Source organism: Oreochromis niloticus, linkage group LG11, assembly GCF_001858045.2.
Source record: "Oreochromis niloticus isolate F11D_XX linkage group LG11, O_niloticus_UMD_NMBU, whole genome shotgun sequence".
Taxonomy (NCBI): Eukaryota; Metazoa; Chordata; class Actinopteri; order Cichliformes; family Cichlidae; genus Oreochromis; species Oreochromis niloticus.
In genome coordinates this window covers 38,374,935-38,391,203 of record NC_031976.2, presented here as the reverse complement: position 1 = coordinate 38,391,203, position 16,269 = coordinate 38,374,935, and the positions used below count along the sequence as shown (strand labels likewise).

The 16,269-nt window shown below is 42.5% G+C and overlaps 1 protein-coding gene across 1 annotated transcript; it reads right to left on the bottom strand.

Annotated features, from left to right (window-relative positions):
• Positions 1 to 11,588: 11,588 nt before the first annotated feature.
• On the bottom strand, positions 11,589 to 14,462 carry LOC100690608 (thioredoxin-interacting protein). Its single transcript, XM_003457579.5, has 7 exons — positions 14,204 to 14,462; positions 13,549 to 13,624; positions 13,326 to 13,473; positions 12,730 to 12,942; positions 12,506 to 12,652; positions 12,114 to 12,416; positions 11,589 to 11,975 (listed from the first exon to the last, which is right to left on the bottom strand). Exons 1-7 carry the CDS (start codon positions 14,460 to 14,462, stop codon positions 11,928 to 11,930), a joined length of 1,194 nt encoding a protein of 397 aa, XP_003457627.2. The 3' UTR covers positions 11,589 to 11,927.
• Between the last annotated feature and the right edge of the window lie 1,807 nt (positions 14,463 to 16,269).

The window sequence follows — 16,269 nt, the reverse complement described above, 5'->3', positions numbered from 1 at the left end:
AAAATACTTTACTGACAAACAGTTACTCCAAAAGGAAGTAGAACGCAAGCGAAACCCCCTGGAAGTTACTTTGACAGACCCTCAGACGGACACAAAGATAAACTTAGAGCGATAAAAATGGCTAACCCCAAGCTAGCAGGTAGCCTTTCCGACCACGATTACAACCTTGCTGCTATGCAAGAAGCATGTGAGGAGGAAGATATAGAAGAGATGGAACTTCAGAAAGAGATCGAAAGACCCATGGGTGACCACACTCCGTTACCAAGTCCCAATCCCAAAAAATTGAAAAGCAAAACTACCGGGAAGCAGGTGAGCATCGAGAATATATATGAAGTTTTACTTGGCTTCACAAAGAGATGCGAGGAAAGGTTTGATTCGCTTGAAAAGAAGTTGGAAGCCTTCGAACAACGCATTGAAGTAAACACACAGGCGACCCAAAAAAACAGAGAGGAAATTGACAAGCTGAAGTCGAAGGTGGAGTCGCTGATAAAGGAAAACAAAGAATTAAAGGAGAGCTGTCTGGAGAGTGCACGTTACCGCAGAAGATGGGACCTCAGAATTTTGGGTCTGACAGAGAAAGAAAACGAGAATACACGTGAAACAGTGATCGGCATTCTAACAAGAGTGGTTCCTGTGTCAGTGGAAAAACTGCAGCTCATGGTTGATACAGTACACCGACTGGGGAAGAAAGACAATGCGGTGAGCAACAAGGTGCCAAGACCAATCATCATACAGTTCAGCATGAGGACGGCAAGGGATGAAGTATGGAGGAAATCCAAAGAGGCCAGGGTCTGCAAAGAACTGAACATAAAATTTAAAGAGGACTTCTCCAAAGAAGACCGTGAAGCTCGGATCAAGCTGTGGCCCAAGGTGCAGGAAGCTCGAAACAACGGCAGAAGAGCATTCCTAAAGGAGGGTTATGCTATAATAGACGGTAAAAGGATTGATCCGTGAGATGCACTTGAAGAAGTCACTACAAGTTAACTAAAAAATGTGGGTATGTATGTATGTGTGTATATATATGTTTATATATACATATTTATTAAAAATACATAAATAAAAAATATGGGAGGGTCAAAAAGCAAAGTCGTAGTTAAATGTGAGCTATGCAGAGCTAAAATTGCTACGTATATAAAGGGGTAGTACTGTGATAGGGTCGGAGTACTGTTATGATTACATAGGTAGGACACTAGGCTTATTCCTGCTTCAAGCACTTTTTTTCTTCTAGTAAGTGCCAAAGAAGCCGTTACTGTTCTTGTTTTGTATTTTGTTCTTGCGTTTTTGTTTTTGTTTTTCTTATATATGGCTGTTCTATTAAGTTCCTTAAATGTTCGAGGTTTAAAAAACAATGTCAAACGTAAGGCCATGTTTCTATTCTGCAAGGAAATTAAGGCAAACATTTTGTTTTTACAAGAAACACATTCTGGTAAGGAAGAGGAAACATTTTGGAAACATCAATGGGGAGATAGTATTCTTTATTCACATGGTACTACTCACTCAGCAGGAGTGATGATCTTATTCAACAAATTTGCAGGGAGAGTTATCGATCATAAAAGCGATGGAATGGGGCATTGGATCATGGTGTTGGTAGAAGTCTGTGAACAGAAAATTATTCTTATTAACGTGTATGGATACAATAACAGGTCTCTAAATAGAAACATGATGTCAAACTTAAGTAAATTAATTGCAAATTGGAGTACTACATATGGTTCTACCCAGGTAATAACTGGAGGCGATTTTAACCTGGCTCCTAACTCATGGCTTGACAGGGAACCACAGAGAGGGAAACAACCAGAACACGATAGCATTATTTGGGACTTTTGTACAACAACTAATATGATCGATTATTGGAGGATGACAAACCCAAATACGAAGAAATACACTTGGTTTAGTCCATCAAATAAAAACGTATGTTCAAGATTAGATTATTGGCTTGTCTCCCAAACAGTATCATCATATGTTACGAAATGTGAGACCCAGTCAACCCCACTTACTGATCATTGTCTGATAAGTCTCTTATTATCTCTACGTAAACAACAAAGATCTGAAAACATATGGAAATTTAACAATAGTTTATTACAAAACGAAGACTTCTGTACACAAGTTAAAAAACTTAAATCAGAAATTAACAATATGAGCATGACTAATGTCAGTAAATGGGAATGGTTTAAATATAGTGTTAAACAATTAGCTATAGAAACGGGAAAGCAAGTGTCTGCCCTACGCATACGTGAACAGAAAAATCTAATTGAACAAATTCATTTATTATGTGGTAAGCCTTGTATGACTGCAGAAGAGTCAGAACGCTTACAATCTTTACAAAATCAGCTAGATGAGGTGTACTTGAGTAAGGCTAAAGGAGCATATGTAAGGTCTAGAGCCAAGTGGATTGAGCATGGGGAAAAAAATTCATCTTATTTCTATAGTCTAGAGAAGCGTAGACAAACAAAGAAAAAAATAACTAAATTGAGTAAGGATGGCACTATAATAGAGGAACCAAACCAAATTAGTGAGGAAATTAACATATTCTATAGTAATCTGTATAAACCAAGAACTGAAAAAGAAAATGCAGACATCTTTTTTGATATGATTAAAGACCAGGTAAAAAAAATTGGAAGAGGATGATAAAACATGGTTAGAAGAAGATTTGAATATATCCGAATTAGATACAGCTCTAAAACAAATGAAAAATGGAAAATCGCCTGGAATTGATGGTCTAACGATTGAATTCTATAAAACCTTTTGGCAAGACATTAAAGATTTGTTATTTAATGGCTTTTTGGATTGTTTAAAAAATGAAGAACTATCCCCAACAATGAAAACAGGATTAATAACCTTATTACCCAAACCAAACAAAAATTTACAAGTGCTAGACAATTGGAGACCCATAACACTTTTATGTAACGATTACAAATTATTAGCCTTAGTATATGCAAATAGGATCAAGAGCGTCTTAACCAAATTAATTGATGAGTGCCAATCAGCATTTATTAAAGGAAGGCAGATTCATAATAACATAAGATTAATATTAGATATCATTGACTATCGATCCTTTATTAATTCAGAAAGTTTAATACTATTTATTGACTTTTTTAAAGCATTTGATTCAATAGACCATAATTTTTTATTTAGATCTTTAGAACTTTTTGGATTTGGAAACAAATTTTGCAAAGTGATCAAACTGTTCTACAAGCAGATTTATAGTTATGTTTCGCTCAATCCAGGCATAACATCTAGGATAGACATATTCTGTGGAATTCGACAGGGTTGCCCAATTTCTCCAAAATTATTTATTCTTTGCACTCAATTAATGGCTTACCTCATTGTGAACCATTCAGACATCGAAGGAATAAATATTTTTGATATTGAACTGAAAATAAGTCAGTTTGCAGATGACACAGTAATATTTTTAAAGGATAAATCAATACTTGAGAAAGCATTGAATGTCATTTCAATTTTTTCTAAAGCTTCAGGCTTGTGTCTGAATCTAAAGAAGTGTGAACTTTTGCCACTTTATGATTGTTTGGAAAATAGCATGAGGACGATTCCAGTGAAAAATGAAGTCAAGTATCTAGGCATCTACTTAAACAAAGACATCAACACTAGAGAATCAAAAAACCTAAAAGACAAAATTGATGGCATGTCCAAAACACTAAATCATTGGTTAACGAGAGATATTACAATTTTTGGACGCAATCTATTATCCAAATCAGAGGGCGTCTCAAAGATGGTTTATCCAGCATACTCATTATACATTACCCCGAAAAGTATTAAAAAGATTAACTCTATAATCTATCAATTCATTTGGCGCAATAAAACACATTACATTAAAAAATCACAACTTGTCAAAGATTACGCTAAAGGTGGTATAAAGACAATTGATTTTCAATCAATGGTTGGAGTATTTAAAATAAACTGGATAAAAGCCTTCCTCTTGAAACCTGACTCCATATGGTTCCATATCCCTAAAAATATTTTCAAAAAGGTGGGAGGGTTGGATTTTCTCCTGAAATGTGATTTTGATATATTGAAGTTGCCTGTGAAACTGTCAGAATATCATAAGCAGGTCTTGTCTTATTGGAAGATGGTTTTTGCCCATAACTTTTCACCACATTGCTCCACCTTGTGGAATAACAGAACAATTACAATCAATAAGAAGTCATTGTTTATTAAAGAGTGGTATGAAAAAAACGTAATCTTTATAACAGACTTACTTGATGAAAGGGGTCAGTTTCTCTCAGTGGGTGTTTTTAATGCTAAGTTTAACATTCAGTGTTCCCTTAGAGAATATGACAAGGTTTGTAAGGCAATCCCCTTACCTCTGTTGAGTTTGATTCAAGGCTATTTATATTACTCTAAGGCACAAATTAGTTTACCTTCTTTACATCTAAATCAGATTCCTTTGACTGATAAAAATTGTAATAATAAAACCATGAACAAAATATTTAAAAACAAATTATTTCACGACTTTAACAGTAACACAAAATTAAAAGGGAGTAATGTTAAAATAACGAACAAATATACGCACTTTTTAAAATGGCCTATCCCCCCCAAAGTCAAAGAAATGCAATTTAAAATAATTAATGGATATTGCCCAGCAGCTGAAATGCTTAAAAAAAGGTTTGGGTTTGAGGTGGAGCCATGTGGATTTTGTTCACAAAATGTGGAAAGTATTGATCATTTGTTTTTTTCCTGCTCAGTAACGACTGACTTTTGGCAGGATTTGGTAGACTGGTTGAGTATAAGAATGGATGGGATGACCCCACTGACTCTAACACAAGTTTTATATAATAATGGTGATCCATCTAAGGAACTATCCATGCTCCACAAGGTGGTGATAATTATGGGCAAATACCACATACACAAATGTAAATGGCAAAGTAAAAGACCTTCCCTAACTGCATTGAAGACTGAATTAAAATCCTTTTTGTCATCTTTAGAATTACTGAGGGATTCATGTAAAGAGGCTGCTTTGATATGTGACAATGGGACTCAATTTCTATCCTTTTAATGAATGTGTTTTTTTGTTGTTGTTTTTTTTTTTGTTTTGGTGTACTAAGTAAGCCACATGTATGTTAAAGTGTTCACAGAAAGGAAACTGTTAAATGTCATAAGAATGGCCTTCATATATTTATATATATATATATATTTTTTTTTTTGTTTTGTTTTGTTTTTGTTCTTGTTTGTTCTTTTTGGGGGGGGGCGTTGTATTTTTTTTTTTTCTTTCTTTTCTTTTAGTTTTCTCCTATTTCGTTTGGTTTCTTATTCAACTTTTTCAAGATGTTGTTGCACCAATGTTGTCTCCCAACGAGAGATTGTAAATGTGTGCATAAATTTAATAAAAGTATGAAAAAAAAAAAAAAAAAAAAAATGAAGCCAAAATACCCCGCTTGTGGAGGCTGCCATCTTGCAAATTTGGAGCCAGAGTCTGCGCAGTAGTGACTTGAGGTGGAGCGACTGTGTAACGCTCGGCCCACACACCCGCTGGACATGACCGCAAACACGCCCCCCTACACTTTTTACGTAGCCCGGCTGCTCGAGTTTTTTTTGCTGGTTTACCGCGACTGACGACCAGTGTTGGGGAGTAACGGAATACATGTACCGCCGTTACGTATTCAGAATACAAAATATGAGTAACTGTATTCCGTTACAGTTACCGTTTAAAAAGGTGGTATTCAGAATACAGTTACTTTGTTGAAATAAATGGATTACACGGCGGTACTTTCCTGTTTCATATTGTCGCGGGTCAGGATTGTTTGGGTTTGTTTGACAGCTATGTTCTGTTGTTCCAGGCGGCAGCGTTACGGTTGCCATGGTTACAGGGTGACGCTCTCTCTCTGCGTGTTTCCTGGGTGAGAGAGCGCTTTTGTTGTTGTTGTTGTGCTAAGCTAAAAGGCAGAATGCTACAGGCATGGCCCTAAAGAATGTAGCATGCAGCGAGAATGGACTGCCATACACGTTATGTGTCTGTGAGCGAGGGAGGGAGAAAAAGGAAAAGTCCGAGCTGTCACGGAGCAAAAACGGGAGCTGGAAGCATGTAAATATAATAATAACCACCGCACCCAAGAAGAGTGCCTGAGGAGCCCATTTGTAAGTAAGCTATTAAGACTCAACTGTACACTGTGTTCGTGTTTTCCTCCGGAAAAAATAAGTTCCGTTGGAGCAGCCTTTCAACGCCTCTCTCTGTCTCCCGCAAGCAAAGTTGACCCAGACAACAAAGTAAAGCTAGTTTTCGGCTACCAGCCCGACAGGGAACCGGACGTATTAGCCAGAGGTCCCTTTACTACGTTTCGGAGCCGCGGACCTTCAGTAACAGTAATAAATCACAGCAATAGGACATTCACGTGGTTGTAAACAGCATGATAATATATTAAGTAATCCAAAGTATTCAGAATACGTTACTCTCATTGAGTAACGTAACGGAATACGTTACAGAATACATTTTGGGGCATGTATTCAGTATTCTGTAGTGGAATACATTTTAAAAGTAACCTTCCCAACACTGCTGACGACTCGTTTAATTAAGGTAAATACAACCATGTCACTGTTATAAAAAAAGACACACAGCTTATCATCTTATAGTTCTAAAATCTCTTTGTTGTTAATTCGTTAGCTAGATTAGCCGCTAGCATACGCGCTGTGTTGGAGGCTTGTTGCTAGCTAGTTAGCGATGCTACACACCTGCTACTCTAATAGTCTGTGTTATTGAAGGATTCAGCACTTCTTATGTTTTTTATCCATTTTTAGACAGTGATGAGATCATCTGCACACTCTATAGAAGCCCAGAGTTACTGTTAATATCAAAAATATAATGCTGTCCTTTGAGATTTTAACATAAGACTGTCAGTGTAATGGATCTAAAACTGTTTAAATCTTCAGAGCCCTCTACAGCCTGGTAACATGGAAACTTTAAAAACATCAGCAGAACGTTTCAGTAGTGTAGTCTAATTTGTCCTTTTCATTTAATAATAGAGTCCATATTATATCAACAGCTACATTCACCCTGGAGAGAAACTAGTGAGGGAGACCATCAGGACCAAGCTGGGTTTCCTGGGTGTAGAGGTTTGGAGAAACTTCTTCCCTTTCTTTCATCACAGCTGTTCTGTGCCAGATGTTCTGTTGACCTAGTGAGAGAGGCTTCATTTAAGAAACACCAGGAAGACTGAAGCTCATCGCATTGATCAAGCAGGACTCATGATCTTCACCAGCAGCTCCCTCACAGGGAAATCTTCAGCACTCCTCCGTAGGCCCGATCCAGGAGATGGATAAACCCAGCATTTCATGAACACTGTGATGGAGACCTTTGGTTTGTGTAATGTTATAAATACTCAGATACTCCCCAGAGGCTCCGGACTTTTACATAAAGATATTATATTCAGTCCTGTAGTAAGTTATATATTTAAAAATATATGATCCTCTCTGGTTACTCTGGTATGAATAACTCTGAATCACTTTATGGTAAATAACACACTATCTGCAAAAAACTGTGAAAGAATTGACAAGTTTGTAGTTCAACATACAAGTGATGACCTTTGACCTTCATCAGGTTTTATTTAATTGTGTCAGAGAAAATCTCATATGCTCTTCATGCAGCTGAGTACATCAAGTGTTTAAAACGGAAGTTGTGCAGGTCTGAGATCAGCAGCTTTGTGAAACACCAAACTGAGGTCCTGTTAATGCTGATATATAGTGACACAGTTACATGAGTGATTAATCCTTTTGTTTTTTTGTCTTTAACTTTATCAATAAAGCTCCAGCTTTCACTACAGCACGTGTGGTACTTTAACCTTTGTACTGTTTTCATCAGTTCATTTTGCAGTTAACATGTTGGATGATCTGTCTGCTGTCACTGGGTGGTGCTGAGGTCTGAATCTGAGGGCAGCCCCTGTAATCACAAAGAGAACAGAACCATCAAACTCAGATATAAATTTTATCCCTCAAAATTGAAATGAAGCTGATTCTTCTGTCCTCACACACTCAGGATCTGAAGTTCTTCTCTTACATTTTTCCAGTATTACAGTACACTACAGTACTTTAATCCATAGTTCCTGATTAATGAGGAGTTACTGAAGTACAAGCTTTTAAAAAAGATGTTACTGTCTTTACAGATGTGGCAAGAGACTGAAAACATCCTGTTGTTTGCACATATTTAATATTCAGATCTGCACAGGAGCTGCAGCAGCGTGCAGCCTGTTGCTTTTACAGTATAATACTTGTAATAAAAGTACAGTAACAGTAATTAGTGACTGATTAGCCCGGAACGTTTCTCTTGATTTCTTTAGTAAATTCATTCACCTGCACAGATTAGCTAAACGAACCCTGATAGCCGAGTGCTCATTTTAGCTAGCTAGGTCTCAGGACCTAGCAAAGGACGGTGGTTACGGAGTAGCTGACAAACACGTTTAACTTACCGAAAAAGTGCAGCGGGGCCTCGGGTCCTTTTGTCGGGTAGTCCAGTTAACTGAAGAACACCTCAGGCTGTCAGGTTAAAACACTCGGTCGTGTTTTCGTAGCGTAAACGCTGGCCCGCCTCTCAGAGTCTACGCTCTATCTGCTATTCCTGAACAGAGATACGCAACTTTCTCCGTGACTGCAGCTGTCAGTCAAAGCTGTTATGATGACGTTTCACCCCAATTTAACATCACCGCTGTAGGAATTAGAATCAAACTTATGGGAAACGAGACCCCTTGGACATCAATCAGCATGATGAGAACTATTGATAACAAAAGAAAGAATCTTTGGAAAAAAATTATCTAAGGAGAAAAAATTTATTTTAGTCTGACCCCAGTCCCATCCGCTAATATGGAGGAGGCGGGGTTTATCACCTATACTGCAGCCAGACACCAGGGGGCGATAGAGACGTTTTGGCTTCATTTTTGGGGAGCTGTGGCGTCGTCCATGTTTTCTACAGTCAATGATTGTGACCAATCAGACAAAAATAATAAACGATTTGCGTTCTTTGCCACGGCTGCAGTTTCACATCATGACCAGTTTAACCCAGTGTTGCCAACTTAGCGACTTTGTCGCTATATTTAGCGAGTTTTCAGACCCCCTAGCGACTTTTTTTCTTAAAAAAGTCGCTAAAAAAAGACGTGAAAGCGTGTATCGCTTTTACTCTCAACAAGCAGCGGGTGCTGTAACACAGTCAGTTCACTTTAAGTGATGACGTGATGAATCCTGCTTCCGAGCCCAAAGTAGTCTGCATTTAATAAGGCTTTTGTGTTTTTAACATGTTTTATTGTTTTGTATCTTGTTCTATTTAATCTGAACAAGCCCCTAAAAACAGTCAGTGATTACTGTCGGCCTCTCTCGGTTTTTATTACCACTATTCGTTTTAAAGCTCTGTTTTTAAACCCTACGATGTAACTACAGCCCAGCCCATGCAGCAGTATATTAATGACTAACCTCGTATTGTGGATGGATTATCTCAGCTGTTCTCCTGACTGAAGTTTGGTCCGTTTACAGCATCCTGCCATGCGATTGCATTTGTCCCTAACCATCGGGAACCCTCACGTTAACTTTTATCAAGTGGAAAAAACTTAGCGTTCATCCTCCAGCTTCACTGTGTTTATGCTATGCTAACATAGCTGTGTGGCTAGCAATCACGTAGCACATCATTATATAGCAGCTAGCCCAACTTCAGTAACCCTACAAACGTCACTGCTGTTTAGTTTTCTGTCTTCATTTATGTTGGAAGTGATAGCAGAGCTGTACGTTTGAATGTTTCAGAAATCTCTCAGTCAGAACATGCTATATCATGCTTAGGTGGAAGCTAGCGAGCTAACTTCCTGCTAACTTCTAACTCTGTTAAATGTAATAAATCCTGTTTTCATGGATGCCTGGATGTTTAACTTAATTGTTACACCTGTTAGAGCAGCCACAGTGATCATTTTATTACAGATGAAAGAATTTAGACAGTTTTTCAACTCTCAGTAAAGCTGCAGTGATCATTTGACTTTGGGACCTGCAGCGGAGTTTGGGCCCAGACATGGCTAATGACGTCAGACTTAAAGACCGGATTGTAAGGAAACAAGAAGGAACTAAGCCTGTGACTTTCTGCCCCAAAAGTGTTAGTGCTGGACTCATGCAGACACAGGTAATCTAGGCCGACACAGGTGAGCTCTGAAACAGGCTGAAGGCTTCAGGTCACACTAACTAAAGGTGCAGGTAAATATTAATAAATAACAATCATAATAAAGCAGAGGCTCGTTAGCGACCTGCTGACCTGTTATCGTTGTGAGTGTGGAGCTGCAGGTGCAGCGTGTGGATTCAGACATTAGGCTGTGACACTGACCTTTGCCCTGCTTTCTGCCTGCAGGCTCTAAAAGTGGAAGCAGAGCTGGAAACATGAGTGGCTGAGTCAGATGCTGTCACGCTGACCTTCAGCCAATCACACACCACCGCTGACACACACACACACACACACACACACACACACACACACACACACACTGGTTATCATATCTTAGTGAGGACATCTCATTGACATAATGCTTTCCCCAGCTGCTTACCCTAACCATCAAAAATGAATGCCTAACCCAGCTGTAACCCTGACACTAAAACCACATTTTGAGCCTCAAAATTACTTTCAAACCCGCGGGGACAGACATGATGTCCCCACAAGGGCTGTTGGTCCCCACAAGTATAGTGGCATGCCAATTTTCTGTCCTCACAAAAACGTCTAAACGTGTACACACACACACACACTGCAGTGAGTCAGTGGTTTCTAAAAACGCCCTCGTCCAGCTTGTCATCTTTCCAGGAAAAACAGGAAGTTAAAAATACAGATGCACCTGTGCTGCTCAGAAATGCATCTGTGCGACCTCTTACCCACTTCAGTACACACACACACACACATTTGTGGTCCTCTGTGTCAGGGATCTCTGGATGTTATGTGTGGACTGTTTTTTCTTGTTTATTTGACATGTTTCAGTCACGTGTTCATTTCTCCTGCCAGCAGGGGGCAGTTCAATTTAATTTAAGTGATATGGCACCGCCACAAGAACAGCCGGCTCAAGCTTTATACTGTCAGACAAAGACTCTACAGTGTTACACAGAAACTCCATTTAGACAACTTCGTGTGTGAGCAAGCACTTTGGCAACAGTGGGAAGGAAAAACTCCTTTTTAACAGGAAGAAACCTCTGACAGAACCAGGCTCAGGGAGGGGCGGGGCCATCTGCCGGGACTGGCTGGGGTGAGGAGAGCTGCACTGACATTGCTGTTATGAAGTAAACCTGAACATGTTTAAATCACAGAGCAGGAAGTGCCCCTCTCACCGTGTTTAACAACATCAAACAGGAAGTGGAGAACCCAAAACATTTAAATGCAACTCTCCTCTAAGCTCCTCCTCCTCATCATCATTAAAGGAGAACACTTTCAGAAAGTATTTTAATTCTGAAAGAAACAACAACATTCATCTGACAGCCCTGCTCTGTACTTTATTATGGCGGGGCCAACACTATTTTACTTTGGCGGGGCACTGCACTTTGCCATTGAGGCTGTTTTTTCCAGTTTTTGTACTCATCTTCATTTCATGAAACTGTAGCAATATTTAGTTTCTACAACAAAAAGAAAATGAATAAAAGTCAACATTCTTCATGATTGCTTTATTTTTTGCTGTTTGGGAACAAACTGTGAAAACACCCAAACATTTTCGACTCATTAATCAGATAAAAAAAAAATAAAAATAGGCTCTTATTTACAAAATCTTACACACAGGTAGTTACCTGTAGTTCCTGTTACTACAGTAAATAATGCAACAACAAGTATCTAAAAAAACATTTTCTCTGTTTTCACTGACAGGACACAACTGAATCAGAGGGGAATGGCTGTCAGGTCAGATTTCGATGCAGAGCTGAGGCTCCGCCCTCAGCCCGTGTCCTGGTGGAGAGACGGGGCGTTGGACCGTTAAAAGGGGACGCTGTCCTCAGAAGATGGGAACCACCTGAGAGGAGTTCTCAGAGTTCTGATCTACCTGAAGAAGAGAAAGAAAAACGAATGGATGACATCATCAGGACAGGATTAGCTGACAGCAGACCGTCAAACGACCCCGTGACGTCCAAAGTGCTGCTACTGTCGCTAAGATCACACTAAGCCAAACTGGCGTGCTCACCTCACTGTACACGGGGGGAAGGGGGCAGTGAAGTTCAGGCGCTCTCATTATGAGCCCACCTTCCTCCTCCTCATCCTCGGTGCCATCGTAGTCGTGGAGCAGCGGCGTGCGGGGGCCGTCCACCCTGAGGTCGCGGTGGATGTTGCTGTAGCTGGGTGGGGCCGAGGGGAAGGAGGTCCAGCTGGAGCCGGCCTGGCTGCACATGCTGCTCGTCCGGCTGCCCACACCACTGAACGGGATCGTCCCGATGACCAGCGGCAGCTCCAGAGTCAGCTTCTCGCTGCCGGGGATGTGCAGGTAGATCTGAGGGGGTGGGGCTACAGGTTAAGCCTGCATCATTCCATTTTACTCATTTTACTTCTGATCTTATGACAACATTAGTGGTCTCTCACCATGAGGGCATAGTCGACCTGGATGATGTCACAGCCGAGCAGAGAGGGCTTCAGTTTGGGCACCTTGATGGTCCTGCCCTGCCACATGTCGCACATCCCAGAAATGATGTGGTTTCCTCGCACCGCCGACAGCTTCTGACGCAACACCTGCACACAGGAAACTGCACAGGTCACACTTCCTGTCCCATGGGACTCACGTCTGAAAGTAAAGGTTAGGGCGTCACCTTGGTGCGTCCGTCCACGGCGTACAAGTGTTTGGCGATGATGGCAGCCTTCGGCACCACAATGCGGGAGCACGTGTTCTCGAACTTGGCGTTGATGAAGATGTCCTCGCCCTCGCAGAAGCCCTTCCTGTCGATCTGAGCGCTAATGGACACCTGGCCATCAGGGATGAACATGCAGGTGACTTTCTTCTGAGCAGAGGCTGCCACCGGCGCCTAAGGGAGGGGGAGGAGTTAGTGAGCAGCACAGGTGACATCTCACAGCAGAGCCGCGCTGCATGGCCTTATGGAAGGATTATTCTGAACTGCACAGTTCAGAATAATCCTTCTTTACTGATACTGAGCCGCTTACTTTGAGCTCCACCCCCTTTAAGACTACTATCCTCTGACTGGCTACCCCTCACTGACAACAGATGGGTGGGGTTCTAGCCCTCTCTATGACATCACAGAGATCAGAGAGTAAAAAAGCCTGTAACAGACTGAGTGTTTCTCCGTGTCTGATATGAACATCTATCAGTAGAACAGGAAGTCAGCGACAGGAGATGTGTATTAACCAGAATCTACTTCCTGTCTGAAGTTTGATTCCGGGCGTTTCGTACCAGCAGGTCGGCTCGGTTCACGTCCAGCGGCTCCTCCACCTGAAACTCCTTCTCACACTGCAGGGCATGCTTGGACGGCCGGCGCAGCTCGGCCCTCACGTAGTACCGCACCGAGCCCAACTTCCCTCTGAAGGACGACACCAGGCGCCTGAAAACAGAGCAGTGGCGTTCAGCAGCATGATCAACACACCATCAGAAAGCAGCGGCGGGACTGGAAACTCACCCAGGTGGCGGCAGCTCGAAGCCGAACTGGAAGCTGAAGGTTTTACCGACAGGAAGCAGGAAGCAGCCGTCAGAGTCTGAGACACACAGGAAACACGTAATGAGCAACTTCCTGTTTCACATTAAAGCTCCATTCTCTGACTGCAGAAAATGGAGCTTTTACTCCTTGGGAGTAAAAAGAGCGATTTCCTCTGTTTATTTTTGTTTTTATCCTGTCTGGGTCTCACATCCTGCAGTTCCTCTGGAGTCCAGCAGAGGCAGCAGTGAGCCAGACCCCGCAGACTCCCATGTTAAAATGAACATGTTTACAGCCTGAAGCAGACACTGCTCTGGTCCCTGTAGACCATTTCCTCCTTCATTCGGGGTTTTTATAACTACAATTAAAGTTTGCGTTTTTAGGGGCGTGGCCTCCCTGTTTTTAATCCTGTTTCTGTTCACATTCATTTCAAAATAAAAGCAGCAGAAGTCCCTGTGAGGATGTTCAGAAATCAGTCAATCACTGACAGACTGCAGGAAATCCTAAAATCAGGCAGATTCAGATTCTTCCGCGTGTTTCTCTAACTGATCTGGATAATAAAGTTTTTTTTTATGTGAGCTTTCAATCGATACCTGTATTGATAAACTAATTCCTCTACTATCTGATCTCGGAGCTTCACCTGAGCTAAGCGCCTCCTCCAGCCGCACATCCTCGTCGTACTTCAGGTACTCCACCTCCTGGCTCCTCCCGCGCTTCTTGCGGGGCTGGACGCGCGCGCAGCCGGCGGCCGTGACGCGGAGGCCGGCCACCCTGCAGGGCTGCTCGGCCTCCAGCTGCACGGAGCCGGACAGCTTGTCCCCGCTGCTATAGAAGGCGCGGCCGGGTTCGGAAAACACCACCCGGAACAGCCGCAGCCTGCTGGCCGAGGACAGAACCATGACGACGGCCGGAACGGACCGGAAGTCAAGGGGTCAGAGTGTCACGGAGCGACGGTGAAATGTCCGGTTAGTGCAGAAACCGCCACCGAGGCGCGAAAACAAAATGAAATAAGGGTTTAATGAAACAGGGCAGGTGCTAAATTAGAGAACTGGAAGTGTCACCGGCCAGGCTGTCGGTACCGTCTGTGATTCTGTCTGTAAACAACCCCGGCCCGTTTTATACCGCAGGAGGGGCGGGGGGGTCCCGGTACCCTCCGAGCAGCACGTGCGGACAGCGTGAAGTCGCCAAGCCTCTGCTACAGGGAACTCTGTGATTGGCCAGCCCAGAACGTCAGCCAATCGGAGCGCGAAGTGGACGCGTGAACAGTGCGTGAAATGGACTGTGGGCGGGGCGTCAAGCTGGCGGGCCATAAATGAGAGAGAGCGCCCAAAGAGCGGAGTCATCAGAGTGAGAATAGAAACCTTCAGTAAACAGCACATATACACAGGCAGCGACACCTCCACCCACAGCTTACACCCATCGCCATACACTACTGTCAGGCTGTCAGGATGCTGACCTCTCTCCCTGCTCTCACACACACCAACTCCAGACCTGCATCCACCTCTTCTCTCTGAACCCATCCATCCGCTTCCACTTCTTATCCTTTTCAGGGTCGCAGGGGGCGCTGGAGCCTATCCCAGCTGTCATAGGGCGAGAGGCGGGGTACACCCTGGACAGGTCGCCAGTCTGTCACAGGGCTAACACACAGGGACAGACAACCATTGACACCTATGGGCAATTTAGATTTTTCAATTAACCTATCCCCACAAAGTGCATGTCTTTGGACTGTGGGAGGAAGCCAGAGTACCCGGGGAGAACCCACGCAAACATGAGGAGAACATGCCAACTCCACACAGAAAGGCCTGAAAACTCTGAACATCCACCATCACCCTTTCACTGTCTCACATGTGCATGGGTTGGTGCTCTTTTTGTGTTTTGCTGAACCCAATGTTAACACCAGAGCACCAAAAACTGCCTCCTGAGACTGGATCCAACCAAAAACACCGTCACCCTCAGCATATTGTTTTCATGTTTCCTGAAGTGACTGTCTTTGGCCCAGCAGTAACATCCAATCAAAATCCTGAAATTTCACACATAAAAGCTCAGCCCTCACAGACAGTTTGTTATGATAACCTGTCAGTTGCAGGTGCAGGTGAAACAGCCCACACTGCTTACACTGCCACACAGCTCAGTGAGATAGTGCTGAAATATGAGGGGAAAAAAATGCTTCAAGGGTTTCATAACGTTCCTCCCAAATAAAGTTTAAAAAGTCGTGCTGTGCAATAACTGTAAATGGGGGTGTCCAAATTCATAGGCTGCATCCTCCTGAGGACCCGGCCTTCGCGGTCTATGTGGGCCGGGTCCTTCGAAGACCGAGAAGGCCGGAAGTGCGAGGCTGTGAAATGGGACGGTCTAGCCTTCAGATTTGCGTCACCGCTGTCCTGGTGGAGTTTAATAAACTCAGCCGTCTGCTCCTTGCTGTCTAATATATAACAGCACACTGGACTAAACTCTCGACCATCTCACACTTCAGTTTAATCAGTTTTCTGTTTGACGTTTATTCAGCTGTGTGAAAACTAGAACTTTAATCTCAGCCAAACCGATTTACTCAGGAACAAATAAAACACTGAAAAAAAGCCAAATAAAAACATTTTTAAGTTATCTGAGTGACTTATATATCATGTTTAACCTGAGTAGCCAAAGACCGCGGGGGGGTTGAAAACGATGTGCTGGGAGTTCACTGTTCTCACCCCGGCTAGCTATCAA

Bases quoted from the DNA above. Each gene is read 5' to 3' on its own strand.
- LOC100690608 (XM_003457579.5), bottom strand. From the start codon at position 14,462: ATGGTTCTGTCCTCGGCCAGCAGGCTGCGGCTGTTCCGGGTGGTGTTT. The intron at 13,625-14,203 runs GTGAAGCTCCGA...TGTGTGTCTCAG, and splicing joins GGAGGAGGCGCTTAGCTCAG to ACTCTGACGGCTGCTTCCTG. The intron at 11,976-12,113 runs GTGAGCACGCCA...TCTCTTCTTCAG, and splicing joins TTCCCCCCGTGTACAGTGAG to GTAGATCAGAACTCTGAGAA.